The 22,313-nt window shown below is 34.5% G+C and overlaps 1 protein-coding gene across 4 annotated transcripts in view; it reads left to right on the top strand.

Moving 5' to 3' along the window:
• LOC136038230 (KICSTOR complex protein SZT2-like) overlaps positions 1-22,313 on the top strand; it is a 330,409-nt gene that overhangs the window by 203,871 nt on the left and 104,225 nt on the right. For all 4 annotated transcript variants that reach the window (XM_065721331.1, XM_065721332.1, XM_065721333.1 and 1 more), the window contains one exon: positions 11,375-11,642. In XM_065721331.1, coding sequence (XP_065577403.1) covers positions 11,375-11,642 — 268 coding nt within the window. The remainder of the gene's footprint in view (positions 1-11,374; positions 11,643-22,313) is intronic.

Raw genomic sequence — 22,313 nt, 5'->3', positions numbered from 1 at the left:
ATAAAATATTTGTCATAAGGCACAAAACAGATAAATATCAATATTAGATACAAGCTAAAGCACAACTTTTTTTTCCAAATAATTTATAACTTACTTGCTTAAAATTGAACTCTATTTTACCCTGCTGCCAAGAAGAATAACCTGAAAAAGAAAAACATTGAATTTGAGGTATATGCCAAAAATGTCTTTTTTAATAATATATGAATTACTCTCCTAAAATTGAAGCTTTTTCCTCCATGTTGCCTCAAAAGAGAACCTGAAGTGATAAACAGGATGTCCATAAAGTCTGGGTACATACAAATTTTATTTCATGAGTAAATTTGAAAAAAACAGGTTTTTTTTCAACTGAAAGTAAGGAGCAACATTAAAATTTAAAACAAACAGAAAATATTCCATATATGAAAGGGGTAGTCTCCTCCTAAATACCTCGCTCTTTGTACTGAAGTTTTTGGTGCGTTTAAAAAGCTTTTTTTATTCTAATTATCTAGTCCTTGTGTTTCAGGAATCGTTCTTTCAGAATTTGAATGAAAAATTCAAACTTTAGCGTAAAGAACAAGGTGTTGAGGAGGGGGCAACCCTCCTCATATAAGTAATAATGTTATAAGTTTTAATGCTATTCCATTCTTTCAGGTTAAAAAAATCTTGTTTTTTATTGCATTTCCGCTCGTTTTTAAAATAATACCAGGAAATCTAGCTCATCCTCTATGGAAAATTACATCCCCCATGCAAAATGCCTCCATGGGAAGTTCCTCCCACGTAAGATACCCCCCCCCCCGCTCCAGATAAATTCACACCGGACAATTCCATTCTCGCTGAAAATTCCCACTGGAAAATTTCTTGCAGCTGATTTTGCCTAAAAATTTATTCTTAGCACCTTTTCATATGAAAAAGACCTTTATTTCTGATTGTTTTTCGGATCATGCTGGAAATCTCCCTAAATGGAAAATTTTTGCTGGAAACAAGTGGAAAGTTGCCCCCCCCCTTCCCCCTCAGAGAATTTTTCGTCTGAAAAATCCCCCCACAGATAAATTCTCTATAATATTATAACCCGATGAAAAAAATTCTCCGGACGATTACACTAACATTTCCACGTGTAAAATTGAGTCGACAAAGAGAAGTAAGAGAAATAAAAAGAACTTCGTACAGGAATTCTGGTAAATTCCCCCAGTATAGAATTTCTCCTGGAAATTATCTCCCCCCCCCTCCCGCAAACTTCCATGTTGCTGCAAAATAGAACTAAAATAAGAAACAGCAAATGTTAGTCATAAGCTAAAGTATGTTCTTCTTTTTCAAAAAAATGAAAAAAATTTATTTTTACTCGAAACTGAAGTTTCTTCCTCCATGTTGACTCAAAAAAGACTCTTAAAAAGAGAGCTATTAATTAATAGTCTTAAAATACTGTGCAGTTCTTTTTTTCTATAAACAATTCATAAATTACTTACTTGATATGGAAGTTTTATCCTCTACCTTTCCTCAAAAGGTAAAGTGAAGAAGAGAATTATCAAATATTTGGCTTAACTTAAAGCGTATTTATTTTTCTCTAAATATTTTATAACTTAGTTTACTTGAAGCTGAAGTTTCTTTAGCCATATTGCCGAAAAAAGAACCTGAAAAGAAAAGTACCGAATTTTGGTCATATGCTAAAATCTATATATTTCTTAACAATTTATAAAATTACTCGAAACGGAAGTTTCTTTGTTCATGTTTACTCAAAAATTAAGCTCTAAAATAGGAATATAAATTATTAGTTAAAGCACAATTGTTTTCTTTTTGAATAGTTCATAAATCAATCACTTAAAATTTAAGCTTTTTCCTCCACGTTGCCACAATAGAGGATCTCAAAAGGGAAAACATCAAATATTAGTCTTAACCTAAAGAATAGTTTTTATTTTAGAATTATATATTTTTTTCTTCAGTACATTAAAATAATATATCAATATTTAAGGAATATTATTCTTTTTAAAGAATAATATTTAATATTAGACAAGCTCGTGCATAAATATTTTTTAAAATACATTATAACTAACTTACTCGAAAGTTTCATCTGTCATCTTGTTAAGAAGAAGAACCTGAAAAAGAAAAATGCTGAGTTTTAGTTTTAGTTCTGTCTCAAAAGGGATCCCAAAAAAGAAAACTGTCAGATATTAGTATTAACCCAAAGCATAATTTATTTTCAGATATTTTACAAATTACTTACTTGAATATGAAATTCTTTCCTCCATGTTGACTCAAAAGAGAGCTTAAAAAAGAAAAATATCGGATACTAGTCATAAAATAAAGAACAATTGATTTTTTTTAAATACTTTATAACTTTCTTACTCAAAGTTCAAATTTCTTTCGCCATGTTGTCAAGAAGAAGGATTTGAAACTAGAAAATTTCGAATTTCAGCCATGTGCTAAAACCCTTTTTTTAAATAATTTATAAACTACTTAAAAGATATTGAAGTTTTTTCCTCAATGTTTTCCCAAAATAGAACCTAAAATGAGAAATATCAAATATTAGTCATAAGCTAAAGCACACTTTAGCTTTTTTCAAATATTTTATAAAATAATTAAATCGAAACTGAAGTTTCTTCTTCCATGTTGACTCAAGAAAGAACCCGAAAAAGAGAGGTATAAATTATTAGTCATATATTAAGCGCATTTTTTTTTTAGCTAAACAACTCATAAATTACTTAATTGAAGCTGAAATTTTTATCCGCATTGCCTCAAGAGAGAATTTGAAAAAAAGAAAAATCAAATACGAGTCTCAGCCTTAAGCACACGTTTCGGTTCAAACAATTTTTCATTTGAAAAGTATAAATTATTCCAAAACTTGAAGGTTTCTTCCTCCAGGCTGATTCAAGAGGGAATCTGAAAAAATGAAATATTAAATATTAGACATAAGCTAAATCACCATTTATTTCCCCCAAATATTTATAACTTACTGACTCGAAATCAAAGTTTCAACATAAGGTAAGTAGTTTATAAAGTATTTGAAATCAAAGTTTCTTCCGCTGTCAAGAAAAAATATTGTCGAGAAATTTGTCAAATATTGTCAAATATTGTCAAGAAAAAAGTAGCTGAAAACGAAAAACACTGAATTTAAGTCATCTGCTAAAGCTTATATATTTTTCAAATACTTTATAAACTACTTACCTTATGTTGAAGTTTTTCCTCTCTGTTGACTCAGAACAGAACCTGGCATGAGAAATATCAGTATTATTCATACAAGTACTTTTTTTTATAATAATTATTAAATTATTTACTCGAAACTGAAGTTTCTTCTTCAATGTTGACACGATACAGAACCCAAAAACGACAAATATCAATTATTGTTCATATGCTAAGCACAACTGTTTTTTCTTTGAATAATTTATAAATTATTTCACTAAAATATTTGCCTCAAAAAGAACCTGCAATAAGAAATATGAAATATTAGTCATTAGCTAAAGCACACTTGTTATTTTTTCAATTGAATTATAAAATTACTTACTCGAAACTGCAGTTTCTTCCATATTGAATCAAAATATAAACTGAAAAAGAAAAAACATCGAATCAAACAGTTCGTTGTAACGAACTGTAGTAAGGAGCGACCCGGCTCAATAGTAACCAAAACTCTAAAAAATGGAATTTTGATACCAATAGCTACATCAAAAGAATCGCATTTTAATGCTGGTTTTAAATATATAAGTTTCATCAAGTTTAGTCTTACCCATCAAAAGTTACGAGCCTGAGAAAATTTGCGTTATTTTAGAAAATAGGGGGAAACGCCCCCTAAAAGTCATAGAATCTTAACGAAAATCACACCATCAGATTCAGCGTATCAGAGAACCCTACTGTAGAAGTTTCGAGCTCCTATCTACAAAAATGTGGAATTTTGCATTTTTTGCCAGAAGGCAGATCACGGATGCGTGTTTATTTGTTTTTTTGTTTTTTTGTTTTTTGTTTTTTTTTCCCAGGGGTGATCGTATCGACCCAGTTGTCCTAGAATGTTGCAAGAGGGCTCATTCTAACGGAAATGAAAAGTTCTAGTGCCCTTTTTAAGTGACCAAAAAAATTGGAGGGCACCTAGGCCCCCTCCCACGCTAATTATTTTCCCAAAGTCAACGGATCAAAATTCTGAGATAGCCATTTTATTCAGCATAGTCGAAAAACCTTATAACTATGTCTTTGGGGACGACTTACTCCCCCACAGTCCCCGTGGGAGGGGCAACAAGTTACAAACTTTGACCTGTGCTTACATATAGTAATGGTTATTGGGAAGTATACAGGCGTTTTCAGGAGGATTTTTTGGTTTTTGGGAGGGGTTGAGAAGAGGGGGATATGCTGGGGGAACTTTCCTTCGAGAATTTGTAATGGGAGAAGAAAATTTCCATGAAGGGAGAGCAGGATTTACTAGCATTATTTAAAAAAAAAACAATTAAAAAATAAAAGTGAAAAAGCTTTTTCAGCTGGAAGTAAGGAACAGCAATAAAACTTAAAACAAACAGAAATTATTACCCATATGAGGGGCCCACCTCCTTCTAATACCTCGCTCTTTACGCTACAGTATTTTCGGTAATTTCAACTACTTATTCTACGGCTTTTGTGATTCAGGGGGTCATTCTTAATGAATTGGGATAAAATTTAAGCTTTAGTGTAAAGAGCGAGGTACTGACGATGGGGCGAATCCCCTCATATATGTAATAAAAACATGAGAATACAAAAGTTCTTTACGTAAGCTAATTTATAAGTTACGTAAATCTTTTACCAATAAAAAGATTCGTAAAAAATTAAAAGTTCTAGTTGTCTTTTTAATTAACCAAAAAATCGGAGGGCAACTAGGCTTCGTCCCCCGCTCTTTTTTTCTCAAAATGATTCGATCAAAATTATGAGAAAGCCATTGAGCCAAAAAAAAAAAAAAAATATGCAAATTTCGTTTTGATTATTCCTCTGCGGAGAGCCAAAATCAAAACATGCATTGATTCAAAAACGTTCAGAAATTAAATAAAAAAAACAAGTTTTTTCAACTGAAAGTAAGGAGTGACATCAAAACTTAAAACGCACAGAAATTACTTCGTATATGAAAGAGGCTGCTTCCTCATCAACGCCCCGCTCTTTACGCTAAAGTTTTTTACTGTTTTAGAAAGAAGAATTGAGAGAAAGAGTCAAACTTTAGCGTAAAGAGCGGGGCGTTGATGAGGAAGCAGCCTCTTTCATATACGAAGTAATTTCTGTGCGTTTTAAGTTTTGATGTCACTCCTTACTTTCAGTTGAAAAAACTTGTTTTTTTATTTAATATTAGTCAGAAGCTAAAGCACGCTATTTTTCAAACAATTTATAAGTTTGCTTACCCAAAATTGAAGTTCTTTTTCTATACAAGTCAGCAACATCAAATATTAGTCAGAAGCTAAAGAAAACTTTTTTTCAAACAAATGGTGAGAACACCGATCTGAAGCTGAAGTTTCTTCGTCCATGTTGACATAAAAGAGAACATTAAATATATATATATATGTATCATATATTAGTCAGAAGTTGAAGAAAGCTCTTTTTCAAACATTAAATAAAATTACTTACCCGAAACTGAAGTGTCTTCTCCCATGTTGACTCAAAAGAGAACCTGAAAAACAGAATTATTAAAATTAGTCAGAATTTATAGCAAGCTCTCTTTTTCAAACAATTTATAAAATTACTTACCCAAAACTGAAGTTTCTTCTTCTATTTTGACTCAAAAGAGAAACTGAAAAAGAAAAACATAAAATATTAATAAGAATCTGAAGGACGCTTTTTTCCCAGCAATTAATAAAATTATTTACCCAAAACTGAAGTTTGTTCTTCCGTGTAGACTCAAAAGAGAATCTGAAAAAAGAGAAATATAGAATATTATTCGAAAGCTAAGACACGTTTTTTTTTTCAAACATTTCATAAGATTATTGAACCGAAACAGAAGTTTATTCTTACACGTTTAATCGAAAGAAAAACAGAAAAAAAAACATCAAATATTACTCAAAAGCTAAAGCACGTTTTTTTATTTTAAACAGATTATAAAATTGCTTACCCAAAATTGAAATTTCTTCTTCTCTGTTGACTCAAAAGAGAATCTGGAAAAGAGAAAAAACAAATATTAGTCAGAAGCTAAAACACACTTTTTTCAAATAATTTTGATAAATTTCTTACCTAAAACTGAAGTTTGTTCTTCCACGTTGACTGAAAAGAGAATCTGAAAAAGAAAATCATGAAGTAATAGTCCTCATATAAAGGAACTGTTTTGTTTTTCAAACAATTTATAAAATTTCTTACCCAAAACTGAAGTTTCTTCTTTCATTTTGACTCAAAAGAGAATTTGAAAAAGAGAAATATCAAACATTATTCAGCAAGTGGAAAACAAACAAGTGCTTTATCTTTAAAGATAAAGCACTTGTTTCATTGGTCAAACAATTTGTAAAATTACCTACTAAAAATTTAAATTTCTTCTTCCATATTGGCTCAAAGGAAAATCTGAAAGAGAGAAATATCAAATATTATTCAGAAGCTAAAACACGCTTTTTTTCAGACATTTTATAAAGTTACTTGACTGGAACTGAATTCTTCTTCCACGTTTAATCAAAAGGGAAACGGAAAAAGAGAAACATCAAATATTAATCAGAAGCTAAAGCACGTTTATTTCAAACATTTTATAAAATTACCTCATTGATTATTTATTTTCGAAAATCAACAAAAACATTACACAAAAAAGCAATAAATCATCAAAAACAATTGAACGACAGTAACATTAAATAAATAAAATTAATGAAATAAACGAATCAAACCAAGGTGAGGCGATAAACGCCGATACGTTGTTTCCTGCCCTGCCGTACCCCCTGACGAGCAGGGACAATAAAAGAGGAAAGGGTACCATTAGTTTTGATTCGAAAACTTAAGAAGAAAAGTCAGCGAAAGGTTAATGCCGTGACTATAACGAGAATAAAGAGCCTGAATGTGTACAATACTATCGAAGGCCTTAGAAAGATCAAGGGCACAAATGTGAAGACAATACCCTTTAGCAGAAGCATCTTAACCGAAACTGAAGTTTGTTCTTACGCGTTAATTCAAAAAAGAATCTTAAAAAGAAAATCATCAAGTATTAGTCTTTTGATATAACAGTTGTTTTCTTTTTCAAACAGTTTATAAAAGTACTTACCAAAACTGAAGTTTCTTCTTCCATGTTGACTCAAAACACGCTTTTTTTAAACATTTAAAAAATTTACTCTGCTGAAACTGAAGTGTTTTCTTCCACTTCGAATCAAAAGAGAAGGTGAAAAAGAGAAACATCCATTATTCGTCAGAAGCTAAAGTACGCTTTTTCAAACAATAAAATTTTTTACCCACAACCGAAATTTGTTCTTTCACGTTGAGCCAAAAGAGAATCTGAAAAAGAAAATCATCAAGTGTTGGTCTTCAGATAAAGCAATTGTTTTGTTTTTCAAACAGTTTATTAAATTACTTACCCAAAACTGACGGTTCTTCTTCGATATTCTCGATACATATTTGCACTCAATAAAGATTTTTTAAGATGCACTCACTATATTTTTGCACTCAAAAGCGATTTTTTTTAGATGCACTCAATATATATTTGCACTAAAAAAAGACTCAATATTTGCACTTTTGTTTGTTCTAATAATACTGTGTTTTTCTATCCTTTCTTATTTAAGTGCTGAACAATCGTTTCAGGGCATGTCCTCGTCAAGCACATGCTTACTGGGGCAACAATTCACGAAAATGTAAGGGTGGAAGGTTTTTTTTGAGATGTAAGGTAAAAGTATTTTTCAAAACCTAGAGTTTGCAGTTTCGTTCTGTCTATTTTTTCTGTAAAAATGTCACAAACGTATTTTTTTACATCTAGTGGGACAATTGCCCATTGACCATACACATCTAGTGGGACAATAGGCACCAACGTATGGTTCATTGGTGTCAATAAAGGAAGCCGCTCATTGATTTTTGGGAATTTTCTTTTGCTGAAAAATATTTTGATCCTTGTTGCTATCGTAACTTTTTCCTTCTTTTTTCTTCCTTTTCCCTCTTTTTTTTGAATTTTGACAATCACTTTCTATTATAGCTAACTAGCTGTTACAACGGGGACGCCGGGGGGCACAGGGGGATATATAAATGACGACGGGGACACAGGGAATGTTCGATTAGCAATCACCGTCAACAAAGCTCAAGGGCAATCATTAGAATAATGAGGTATAGATCTATATACGGATTGTTTTTCCCATGGACAATTATAAATGACGACCGGGACGCAGGGACACAAATGACGACCGGGACACAGGGAATATAAATGACGACCGGGACACAGGGACACAATTACAACGGGGACGCCGGGGGGCACAGGGGGATATATAAATGACGACGGGGACACAGGGAATGTTCGATTAGCAATCACCCTCAACAAAGCTCAAGGGTAATCATTAGAATCATGAGGTATAACTGAAAAAACTAAAAAAAAGGTAAAAACTAAAAACTAAAAAAAAGACCAATTCAAAAATGAATGTATATACAGACCGGGACACAAGTGACGACCGGGACACCGGGACACATGGATTATAAATGACGACCGGGACACTCAAAGAGAGATTACAGACTGGGACACCGGGACACAAATGACGACGGGGACACAGGGAATATAAATGACGACCGGGACACAGGGACACAACTACAACGGGGACGCCGGGGTCACAGGGGGATATATAAATGACGACGGCGACACAGGGAACGCTCGATTAGCATTCACCATCAACAAAGCTCAATGGCAATCATTAGAATCATGAGGTATAGATCTGAATACGGATTGTTTTTCCCATGGACAATTATATGTTGCATGTTCAAGAGTCGGTAAACCTGACAATCTATTTATATGCACAGACAATGGGACAGCGAAGAATGTTGTATATTCGTAAGTTTTACGTAGTTAAAAAGATATATATATATATATATATATATATATATATATATATATATATATATATATATATATATATCATGAAAAGAGAAATCACCAGTGCAACAGCACAAACACAAAAAAAAGAGAGAGACAGAAGGAGAAAAGGAAGACTGTTTTCCTAAATTAGTCATTAATATAGACTAGCACTTGAATGAGGCCTTAACCCTACTCATCCATACAATCACATAGGTCAAACAGCATAGCCACACACAATCAACCATAAAGAATAATCCATGGACAGGCAGCCATGTCGTCAATAAGTATAAGTCGTCATTTACCAAACAATAGAAAAAATAATATAGACAAATAATTCAGAGGCAACACCCAACATAAGGGCTCATCAGGAGAATACACTGGCCTATATAGGGTTTCGCCACTCTAAATTCTCTACCCAGCACAGTGTTGTGGCTACCACAGAATATCCATGGCATAACTGCGTCAGGTATCACCCCCAAAATACATGCCTATGAAAGAAAAAAAATCAGCAAATGTAAAACAACCAAGTAAAACCAAAACAAGCTTATCCTGTTAATATATCCCTCCCTTTAGCAACAATAGGTAAACTAAATATTATAAATTTTACCAAATCACAAATATTAACACATTGCAAAAAACCTGAATAAACTAAACAATTATAGAATTCATCTTTACCATATGGCTAATTTTTAAGAAAATCCGCTCAATTAGAAACACAATTCAAAATAAATGGCGCTGCGACAACATTTCTCGAACCTCCGAAATTAGTTGAAAATTTCTTTAAGTATTTCTAGATAATTCTTTTGATATTTATTTAAAGGTTCGTTATAATGAAAACTAAATTTTTTAAATTGCCAAGTTAATTTATTTGCAGAAAAACCTCGCGATATCAATTTTTGGCTTAAGATTTTACATCTATTTTTAAAATCAATATAATTACTACAAATCCTTGCATAACGAAGTAACTGTGAGAAAAACGCTGAATATGTGATATTTGAGTGTATATTACTTTCAGGGAATGGGAAACTAATCACTTCAAAATCAAAATCATCCGTTTTATTATACATTTTAAAACTTAATTTATTATTATCACAAATATTAATATTTAAACCTAAGAAATGATCTTCATGACCAGCGCCATGACTAGGCTCAAGAATAAGCTCTTATGGATATATATTTTTAGAAATATCAATGAAATCCTTACAATTTAAGACCAAAATATCATCTAAATATCTTTTATTATTTGACAAAGCATGTTTTAAATTAATTAGATTATTCTTATCCATCATGTATTTATATTCTAGTTGACTTAAAAACAAGTCAGCTATAAATGGGCTGGCATTCCCCCCCCCCATGGGAATTCCCACAGTTTGCTTGTACAAATCACCCCCAAATCGTATATAAGTATTGTATAAAACAAATTCTAATAACTCAAAAATCATATCCAAGCTGTAACATCTCAAGTTAACTGTAGTATTAAAGCAATTTGTCCATATAGCTTTTTTATTATAAATGTCTATTTTTAAGAACCTTTTACTAGATAAGAGGAAAGATTTCTTGATAACAGTTTTTAAATTATCAAACACTACATTAAGTGATAAATTAGTATACATTGTCGCAAAATCGAAAGACTCAATTCTTTTGCCTGAAACCATTGTTAAAGAATCTATCACCTGCAGTGAATTATTAACACTCCAATATGGATTAAAATTTGAAAATCTTTTAATACCAGAACAATAGGTTTTAAGTTTATTTACAATTTCCTTTAAAATTAAAGAGAGGTCAGTAGCAGCAATGCGGGTTGGACATTTAGCTGCTCCAACAATAAACCGTGGTTTAGGGGGATTCTTATGAAATTTTACAGTCCAATATAGGAAAGGGAACTTTTTATCATTGTCATTTATTTTAATATTAAAATTTTAATAAGTATTTCTTCAGTCTTTTCAATTAAATTCCCATCCTCTATATTTACCTTTTCGTTAACATTAGTTGTGCATAACTCCCTTTTTAAGATATCACAATACAGCTTCTGACAAATTATGGCAAAATTATTGCCCCCACCAACTAGGTGTTGGGGTGGCGTGAACCTACAATGGCAACAGCCGAGGAAGCTGCTCAAAGAAAGTTGCCCAAAAAAAAGCTTCCAAAAAGGAAGCTGCTGCACAAAAAAAACTAAAAAGAAAAAAGAAAAAAAAACTAAAAAAACTAAAAAAACTTTATTTTTTATATATATAAATAATGATAGTAAAATATCACAGCCAATCATGTTCATTTTTCCCGTGGAATATCTACATCCATGATAGCAGGACAAAATGTAATTTTGCTCAGCACTGAACTCTAGTGTACTTTGATAAAAAAATAAAAAAGAAGAAAAAAGCATTAAACACATCTACAGTTTTATAAGGCCTTTGATCAGAACTTACCAAAGGTTATGTTTTATAATACTTTTTTTAGTCATGAAGAATATTGTCCGGACGGTGTATACATTCCAAGGACTACTCGTCTAGACCCAGCTATCTTGAAGATGGTAGATGAAATTAGATGGATGGTGAAGGATGAGTTAGTTGGTTTACTGTTAACATCACCCATAGTTACAGAAGACATATTAAGGACAGTTATTAACCATGTTGAGACGTCACCAGGCCGGCCGTCTTGTTATAAGGATGTTGAGCCGTTGAAGTTTGTTATAGGATTTGAGAGGAGTTTTGAGCTATTCAAACAGGTATTTTTTTATTGGTATTTAGGATAGTACACGGCAAAAAATTACTCACTGAAATTTTGAATCAGAATCCAGCTTGTTAGTTTGTGAAATCGCAGGAGGCGAATCTCGTACGTATTTTTTCTACATTCATAAAGCTCGGAGTCTTTGGAATCAGCAAGAGAGTACGAACAAGACTGGACGAATTATACTCTTGGGAATCATTTGGGAGATTGTCAAATTAGAAGCTTTAAAACGGGTAGGGTGGTGGTAAGGTATTCGCCAATCTGACAAGTGCTTTGAGTTTTGAGTTTGAGGGCTCTGAGTTTGTTCACCTTCCTGATTATTAGATAGATACATATATAGATTTATTCAACAATAAACTTAAGAAACAAAGCTCAATACATAAATATATACCCCTCGCAAGGTTCTATACCTGGAAATGCAGAAAAAAAGCTAAAAAGGAAAATTTGCCCACCATTGGTCACCTGCCAAAAACCAAGCCAGAATCAGAGTTCATTAAACGATGCTAACATATATTTCCTACTTACTTCAGAGACATTGATCGTAAGGTACATTAAAAAGAATAAATAAATAAACACGGACAAAAATTAATAAAAATTAAAATTAGTAATAAAAAAGGAAATAAATAAAAATAAAAGATAATGATAAAAAATATAAATAAAATAAAAGATGATAACAAGAAAACAGATTCAAAATTAGTTTTTACAAGTCATTCAGTTTTACTTTTTACACTCACTTTTAGCTGGCTCATATTGAGTAACCCAGGTAGCTTGACTGACAGCACGGGTACTGGAGTCCTAGCAAGGTATATTTCATATTTTTTCCTTTTATTTAACCTCTAGCCCCCTCCTCTCCCCTAAATAAATGTCAATCTTTCAATTGCCTGCTTTAAACTATATATTTGAGTGATTATAACGACTTTAAAGACGTATTCTAGACCTAGTGATAGGTATTATTTAGTGTAAGGGAAAGGCCTTATGGCTAATCCTCCTAGAAAAATCTTCTAGAAAAATGAAAATCAATCAGTTTCTGACTTTTGTAGCCAGTTGCTTTTAAAGCCACTGGTTTTTTTTTGTTGTTGTTTTTTTTTCGTCTAATAAATATGTCTTTTGCTTCTCAAGATGGTTGGTCGTTTAAGTGCCAACCAACCCAGCAGTGATTTTAGGCCTTCATCCCTCCTCTTTAAAAATGTTCCGCCCAACGCCTTTCGCTGCTCATTTTTGAGACTAAAATCATTGAAACCATTGTATGTATAGCCATGGAGGAATGTATGAAAGGAATGGAAGAACGAGGTAATTTTTTGCTATAAGTTGTTGACGAAGTGGGAGGCAGTAAAGAGAGACGAAAGACAGTAAAGAGGTCTAAAGGTACCATCAACTTAGAGATGATAAGAAGATTTGTGGGCTATGCTCAAGACGGTAGTTTTGACTTGAAGTTGGAATCTGGTTTATCCTCATTCGCTTGTACCAACTTAAATGAGGTTTTTCTTTTATTTTCTGTCAGCTAAAAAAAAAATACTGTATATTAGACTACTATTGTGACTTAAATCTAATTCGATACCCTAAAATGAGCATTTATAATCCGTCAATCCTCCCCAAATGCACTAAATGTTGGCATACACCGGAGGAAGTCCAGTTTGGGCAAAACGTAAAACCAAGATAATTTCTTAAATTCGAAATACGAAAATTAGTTGTACCGACCGCTTTTCTTTACTGATTTGTCTTTATCCCAGCCTTCTCAGAAGCTTTCGTATCTGCTTAAATTGCCTTATGTGTAATTGTAAATTGTACTTATGAATAGGGAAAAAAGCTTGAAAAACTTGCTGTCAGTTGGGTTTGAACCGGTGAGCCTTTAGAAATCAGCAGAAGCTTCTACCCGTTAACTGAGAAATTCACTAGGAAGTTTTTTATTACCTATAATATAAACTTGACCTTTCAAAACCAGGAAATCCATAAACTGAAATGGTGTCTGAAAACACAGGGTATTCTTGAGTAAGTGTATAGAAAATAGACGAAAGAACTTGCTATTCGGGTTTTTAGGGACCTCGCTTCCCTTAGGTGGCAGCTCTGGCGGTAGATCCCATAATTCCTCAATTTCTGGGGTGGCAGCTCGGGCCTTCGGCCCTCAGAAATGCCTAATCTATGCTAAACGGGAATTTTAACTTTTGTTTTACCCGGTCTGTAGCATCATGTCATCGTTTTTCATCATAAAATATCGCAGCGCCTAGTGCTTAACTTGATTAAAATGAATCAAAAGAAAATTGTACTTGAATCAGCTTCAAGTGGCGATTCTTCCTCTCTCGACAGTTATTTTTTCAAAACGTTTTCATAAGTTTTTAGCCACTGTGGGCTAGAATTCGTTCTAATAGGGTGCCTCTAACGCCATAACCATAACAGCAGCATATCTCACTCCACATTACCCGTAATTTATCAGTTTTTCTAGCAAAATGGACACTTGGTGGGGTTTCTCGGCCCATGTTTTGCTTTGGTGGTAGCCCGTCAGTGAATTTTGCTTCGCTCGGATTTTATCTCGGGCATTTAAGCGTCGTGAAATATCTCTATTGCGTTGAACCGTATTGGATTAGCTACGCCTCTTGACTGCTAATGTCCTCATGGCTGCCCTGCAGTGTGTTACTTCAGGTTGGTTCGAACTCTGGGGCTCTGGAGACCCTGCTGAGATCCAGGAAACCCTGGGGACCAAGCTGAGACAAAACCTACTGCACCACCATAAGACCCGCGAAATATCTAATGTATGCCAAACGTGGATTTAAACTTTTGTGCTGCTCAATCTATAGTTTCACATCATAGTATTAGATCGTAAATTCTCAATCCACTTTGTCGTCTTATAAAAGTTGACACACAACATCAGGTGTTACATATTTGCCAAGTGGAATAAAACCCAATATATAATAAAAACTCCAAATAGGACTGTAATCCTGCTGAGGACTGTGAGTTAGTGTATTTTCCTTTACCTTCGAAATATCCTTTGTTTAGAATAAAACTCCAAATGGGACTGTAATCCTGCTGAGGACTGTAAGTTAGTGTATTTTCCTTTACCTTCGAAATATCCTTTGTTTAGAATAAAACTCCAAATAGGACTGTAATCCTGCTGAGGACTGTGAGTTAGTGTATTTTCCTTTACCTTCGAAATATCCTTTGTTTATAATTTTGTTTATTTGATTTTTTTTTCGTCATTGTTATAACATACTACCCCCTGTTTACTTGATGGTCATATATCGAAGTTTTTTTTGTTATTAATTTAAAAAAAAATCACAAAACAAGTTTTTCAAAGAAAAGTAAAGAGCTCCATTTAGCCAAGAATGAGCAGAAATAAAGTCCAATAATCTTCCAAGTGTAAAACGAGCAAGCGTAAAGATTCAAACTTAAAATGAGCAAAAATTAACTCGAGTAGGGCTGATAACCCTCATGCCTTCTCAAGACCAGAACATAATTTGTGCTTGACTGAGAAAAAAACAACAATATAACAAATGACCGTGCATTGTCCGTTTAATTGACATATACTGATATTTATTCCTTAAAGTTTTGATAATTTTCTATTTGTGAAAATAAGAGAAGTGAAAATATTTAAAACGTACTCCCCTCCCGAACAAAACACCCAAAGCAATGCATCCGGTGTAAGGGGTTCTACTGTTCTTCCGCTCCTCACCCTCACCCGTCGCTCAAATGTTCAATTCTATTCATAAGAAAAAAGTTTTTTTTTGTTAGCACCCCCTTCAAAAATCATTGCCTCTCCCCTGAAAATAATCCTAGACATGTACATAAAAATAAACTAAACTGTTCACTTGACATATTGTTTTCAATGAGATACAGTTTAGAATTTGTAAGACGATCTTTCCCATCAAGTATTCTCTGAAAGTTCCAACTTAATACCCAAATCAATTCTTGAGATACGCTATTTTTTCATTATGAATGCCAATAGCGTCTTCTGATTTATTTCAAATTTCCCCTTAATACTGTTAATATCGTACTGTGGTAGTAGTAGTAGTGGTAGTTGCAATAGCATTGATAGTATGCAAATATTGCCTTTTTGATTATCTCTCTTATTTTTTTCCTTACACATAATGTGTTTTGATTTAGTTCAGAACTCCCCTCAACATTCCCTGAAAGTCTTACCTGAATATCCTTCGTCTTCTTGGAAATTAAAGTTCAAACATGCATACCTTTCTCAATAGCATATACTAGGTGTAAACAATGAGCGAATTACCTAACTTACAGCCCTTGTCCTGAGGACTGTGGGGAGGTTGACATCCCCAAAGATATAATTATTGGACCTTTCAACAAGGCTGAGAAAAATAGCCCTCTTAAAATGTCGATTACAAATGTTTTTGGGAATGATAAGCTTGGGGGAGGGGATGCATGCCCTCCATTCACTTTTGACTCTTAAAAAAGGCACTAAAGCCTCCAGCTTCCAATCGAATGAGCTCCCTCCAATCCAATGTTTATACGTCTATACGTTCCATAAAAACCTTATATGCCCCGGGCATAACTTACGACCCTTGCCAATGGACTCTGGGGGATTGTGTTCACCCTAAGGACATTGTTATATGATTTTAAACTATTGATAATAAAATGGCTATCTTACAATTTCAATTGAATGCGTTTTGGAAAAAGAGGATGTCAGTGAGGGGGGCTAGTTGCTCTCAGTCACGTTTTACTCTTAAAAAGGAACTAGAACTATACATTTCAAAACAAATTTCAGTCAGTTTCAATCAAATCGGCCTCTTCTAAAGTTCACACGACCACCCCTTCCATAAAAACCTTATATGCCCCTGTGTCATAACTTACAACCCTTACTTCCAGACTCTGGGGGATTTTGTCGACCTCAAAGGCCTTATTATATGATCTTGGGAGTATTTTTGAATAAATGGCTATCTCAAAATTTTTATCGGATGCATTTGTGGAAAATACGACTTAGGGCGGGAAGCGGGGGCCCCCGATCACTTTGACTCTTAAAAAGGGAACTAGAATATCTGATTTCCAATCAGACCAGAGAGGTCCAATTGGACCTCTCTGGAGTTTTTATGACCACACTTTCCATAAAAACCTTATGTGCCCTCGGGGCATAACTTACAACCTTTGCGCTGAGGATTGTGGGGGAGAGGATTGTCATCTTCAAAGACATAATTTCTAGACCTTTCAACTATGTTGAACAAAATGGCTATCTAAAAAATTTTTGATGTGTTTTGGGAATTGATTTGTGTGGGGGGAGGGGCGCTTGTTGCCCTCCAAGCACTTTTGACTATTTGAAAAGGCCCATTAAATTTCCGATCGAATGAGCCTTTTTTTTAAAGCTTCTATGACAAAAAATGGTCATCTCAAAATTTCTATCAGATAAATTTTGGGAAAATACGAGGTGCGGGGGGGGGGGGGGGGGGGGTTATACACCCTCCCATCACTCTGGATCTCAAAAAGTGCACTAAAACTTATGATTATCAATCCAATGAGCTCCTTCCAAACTTTATACGATTACTCTTTCTATATAAACCTTACACGCCCCCAGGGTATAACTTACAACACTTGCCCTGAGGGCTCTTTGAATGTGTCCTCCTCAAAGACAGAATTTCCGGACCTTTCAACTACATTGAACAAAATGGCTATATTAAAATTTTGATTGAATGTGTTTGGTGAAATGGTGGGCGTAGAAGGGGTGTTAGTTGCCCTCTAATCACTTTTGATTATAAAAAATGGCACAATTCCTTCCGATTTTTAATCATATGAGCCCTTTTTGAAGTTTCTAAGGCAACTCCTTCGATACGAAGCGCCCTGGCCTTAAAAAAAAAACAAAAAATAATAATACATTGTGCCCACAACGCTCTTTACTTAGGCAGCGTTATTGCGTTCCGTTGATTTTTGAACTGAAAATGGAATAGTTTTGGGAAAATTCAAGTCTTGGCCAATTTTAGAAAAAGCCAAGACAGATTGTCCAATTAAGTGGGCATCAAGTCAAGGTTAATTTTACTCCTTTCATTGCCGTTGCTACTGTCTCCCACTTATGCTACACCTCTCATGCATGTCACTCCACAATGCCGAACTAGAGTCAATCTGTTGAGCATCTACCCTGACGTTCTTCACTTATAAGAGAAAGCTGTTGGCACATTAAAGAAGTCCGTTGCTAGTTGAAGTTGAAGGAATTATGCTCTCCTCTGTTTGCCACTTAAGAGCCTTCTTTGTAGAATCTGGAACTCCAATAACTGATTTCAAAGTCTAAAATCTTGGTGGATTTCTTCTAAGTACTTTGTAACAAGTTGAAGTATCTGCACTTTGTCTTCTGATGTAGTGAGACCACCCAGAGTATGATATACACTTGGCTTAATGCTTCTTACACGAAAAAATTCCACTATTTCCTTCCTTTCACTCGCATATCTATCACACTCGAGTAGTAAATGCTCAATAGTTTCTTCAACGTCACAAAATTCACATCTTTCTGAAGCTCCTTCTAACCTTGCTTCATAACTTCGAACCCCAGCATGACCGGATCTGAGTCTAAATACGATTCTTGATTGCCATCTATTCAAAAATTTATATATTACAACTTCTCTATTGTGCCGCTCCTTTGTACTTACAAACAAATTTCCTGATAAGTTCAGGTTATCCTGGAAGCTTTGATGGCGGATTGTTTTAATCATTCGCTCTATTTGAGTTGCAATTCTTGGAGTAGGAACATCCAACTCACTCTGACCTTATAGTGCGGCAGTTTTGGCTTCTCTATCTACTCTCTCATTCCCTTTAATTCCCACATGGGCGGGAACCCATTGAAACAAAATCTTCCTTCTTTTTAACAGCCCTAACAATTTTTGGTAGCAAGCCGCTATTTCTCTTGATGGATCTCTAGACCTTCCAAAATTTTTTAATGCTTCCAAGACACTCATTGAGTCAGAACATATCAGAATGTCCTCACGGTCTTCCATACTTTCTAAAAAATCCAATGCTTTCAAAATGGCATATGCTTCAGCAACAAACACTGATACCTCAGGGTACAATTTATATTTTCCGACAACTTTCATGTTTGGAATCCAAAATGCAGCACCAACGGCTGTAGGACTCGCCAACTTCGAACCGTCAGTATATATTTCAATGTAATTTTTATGCTTGTCATTTAGCATTATTTTGAGTTCCATGTCCATATCATGTTCTTCTGTAGGAAATAATAGATTGCATTTTGGCTCGATTATTTCCCAAGGAGCAATATCAGGAACTTCACATATGCTTAAAAATTCTGAAGTTTTTAAATTTACATCTTTGGATGCTGAAATTTCTGAAGCCTTTTCCCAAATATTAAGTTGGTTTCTAACCTTCTTTGGATTCTTGGTGCATGCTCTTCCTGTCTTTATGATCCGTGATTTCACAGGATGATTTTTACCCGCGAGCAATATTCTTCTAATGTATCTCAAAAAGGCTATGTTTCTTCTCGATTCAAGGTCTTCTAAGCCACTTTCCGATAGTAAAAAGGGAATTGGAGTTGTACTTCTACCTCCGTAAGCAGTTCTGATAGCCGAGTTTTGCAAGACATCCAACTTACTCAAAAGTGATGGACTAGCAGATCCATATATCACCACAGCGTATTCTAATTTAGCTCGAATGTATTTTACATAAAAATCCAATAACAGATCAGGGTGTAAACCATACATGGCAGCTGTAATTCCCTTTAAAATGTTCAGACGTTTCATGCAAGCGGTCTTTAATGATTGTACATGGCTATTCCAGCTTAACTGCTTATCAAAAACGCATCCCAGTATCTTTGATTCATTGACATATTCTATAGGTTGCCCATATATATGAAGCAATGGGGGTACCAGTATCTTTTTTCTTGTGAATATCATAGCTTTAGGTTTATTAGGTGAGAATCTAAGGTCAATATCATCTGCCCATCTTTGCAGCTGTTCCAAAACAGACTCCATAATCATGTGAATCTCTTCCATAGAGCGGCCCAACACCCAGACATTGCTATCGTCTGCAAATATACTGCCTTTTTCAGCACTCTCTTCTATTGGGATATTATATTCTCCAATATTGTAGAGGTCCGGCCCCAAGGCAGACCCTTGGGGGACGCCTCGCTTAATTTCTACTATAAAATCTGATAGTTCACCCTTAACTCTGACTTTCATGGTCCGCTGCTTCATATAATCTTCAACAAATGCAATTAAACTTCCCTTAAAACCAGCTTCAATTAGACCAGACAAAATTTGTCTATGGACTATATTGTTGAATGCACCTTCAACGTCTAACATAACCAATAACATTATCCAATTGTTTTGCATTGCGTAAAGTGCGTCCTGCTTTATGCAATTAAGGCAGTCAATAGTGCTCCTCTTCCGTCTGAAGCCACATTGAATATCCTTCAGCAATTTCCTTCTTTCAATCTCAAAATTAAGCCTTTTCTTGACAATCCTTTCATAAACTTTGCCTAAAACGGGCAAAAGTGATATCATTCTGTGATTTTCTAATTTGGATAGATCTTTGCCACCTTTTGGTATCATAACAGCTTCAGCATACTTCCATACTTTAGGAAATTTGCCTTGAGACCAGGCAAGGTTCAATATATCTAGTAGAGCTGAGGTCCAATTTGGTGGTAATGATCTAACAAAATGCGGATGAATAAGATCAGGGCCTGGAGAGGTAAGTGGTAAACCCTGGATTATATCCTCAAGCTCTTTGAGTGTGAAAGGCTGGTTATATTCTTCCTTTCCACCTTGAGAGGAGAGAAATTTCATTTTCCTTTTAATCCTTTGGCTTTCGACATCGTTAGGATCTGCCTTTCCAATGGATTTAATTAAATGGGTGGCACCAGCATTTGCTTTCTCTTTGTCTTCTACCAGTGCTTTATCTTCAAATATTAAAGGTGGGTTCTGTCTAGGGGCGGGCATCTTGTTAGATATACTCTTAATGAACTGATAGACCTTGCTTGCTGGCTTTCTAAAGTCCAATAATGCTAAAAACAAATTCCAGGCTTCTCTTTTGGACTTTAAAACAATTCTTTTAAAACTTACATAAGCTTTTTTATATTCAATAAAATCTGAGAGAGAATTATATCTTCTGTACAGCATACGTTTTTGGCAGACCTCTTTCTTTGCATTCAGACACTCCTCATTCCACCAAGCGGACTTTTTTCTTTTTGAAAATCCAACAGGACCCAATGGTACTATTTCTTTAGCTATGCAAACAAGATGGTCTTGAAATGCTTCTATTTCTGCTTCCCCTCAATAACAGCTCTGATATTGACATCCTTCAGCTTAGCCGTTAGATCATCCCAATTGACATTTCCAGTTCTGAACTTATCTCTTCTTTCATTAATTCCATTAGGACATTTACTGCCTATTTCCACAATCACTGGGTTATGATCACTATGGAGAACAAGGTCATGTAAAATGTCAACAACTAATGAGCAGGAAATTCTTGGGTTAGCCATAACCAAATCGATGGTTGTAGAGTCTCCTGTTCGAGGATTTATTCTGGTAGGTAATCCTTTAGGAGTTGACAAAATCATATTGGTAGATAGGAGTGTAGCCTCAATACTCCTACCTGATTTATTTATCGCATTACATCTGCACCATAAATTACTATGGGCATTAAAATCTCCTAAAATGATGATACCATCTGAATTTGGTATTTGTTTATAAACTTCCTCTATTATTTTGCGAATTATTCCATTAGATCCTGAAGGGTTGTATATATTAACAATATACAATCCCTTTCCTCCTGGTAGAAATAGCTTAACCGCCATCAATTCTATCCTGTCCCCCACTTCTTCATCCAATTCTAATTCAATTTCAGTAAAATGAAAATTCTGTTTGATTCCAATCAACACTCCTCCTTTACTGGTGTGGATTCTATCTTGTCTAATCACATTGTACCCATGAAATTCTGGTTTTATATGGGGCTTTAACCAAGTCTCCTGAATACAAAATATATCAATTTTATTTTCTAGGCAACTCATGAGAAACAAATCCTTCTTTTCTTTCATAACTGAACACGCATTCCAAGAAAGTATTCTCATGTTCATGGTTGTGTTGGTGCAGCTGACCCTATCATCATCTCTACTTGGCACACATCAGCAATATCTGTCATTTCTAATTTGCATATTTTCATTGTATCTACAAAGTTACAAAGCTTCCTGATTTATTTATCTAGTGGGAGAGATCCAATATTCAACATGTCTTGGGATAATAGTAGCCCTACTACAATTGCTTTAGTAGTATTCCTGACAATTTCATCTCTTAACTGACTCATTGTTCTATTGACAATGATGGACTCTGGTTTTAGCGTTCTAGAAGCTTCATTTTGCACTACCTGTGCATAACTTCTATATGCTACTCTGGCTCTACTATATCCCATCTGATTCTTTTCTGCTACCATTAATATTTCCCGGTTTTCCCTTCTAACAGGACAAGCTGAGGATGTAGTTGAATGTCTACCCTTGCAATTAGCACAACAGTCTTGCTGGATCATTAATTTCTTTGTCTTTCAATGAGCATTCTTTTGAAAAATGATTGCCTGAGCATCTCAGGCAGGTAAATTCTTTTGCTCTGCAGTCTTTCTGTAAGTGTCCATAACGTTGGCATTTATAGCATTGCAACACCCTTCGATTATATATAAAAACTTCTTTTTTTTCTTCCTGAACACCACACATTTGGGGGAAGAAATGGGCTCTCAA

This window comes from Artemia franciscana, chromosome 17, assembly GCF_032884065.1.
Source record: "Artemia franciscana chromosome 17, ASM3288406v1, whole genome shotgun sequence".
NCBI lineage: Eukaryota > Metazoa > Arthropoda > Branchiopoda > Anostraca > Artemiidae > Artemia > Artemia franciscana.
This window is presented reverse-complemented; position numbering and strand designations above follow the sequence as displayed.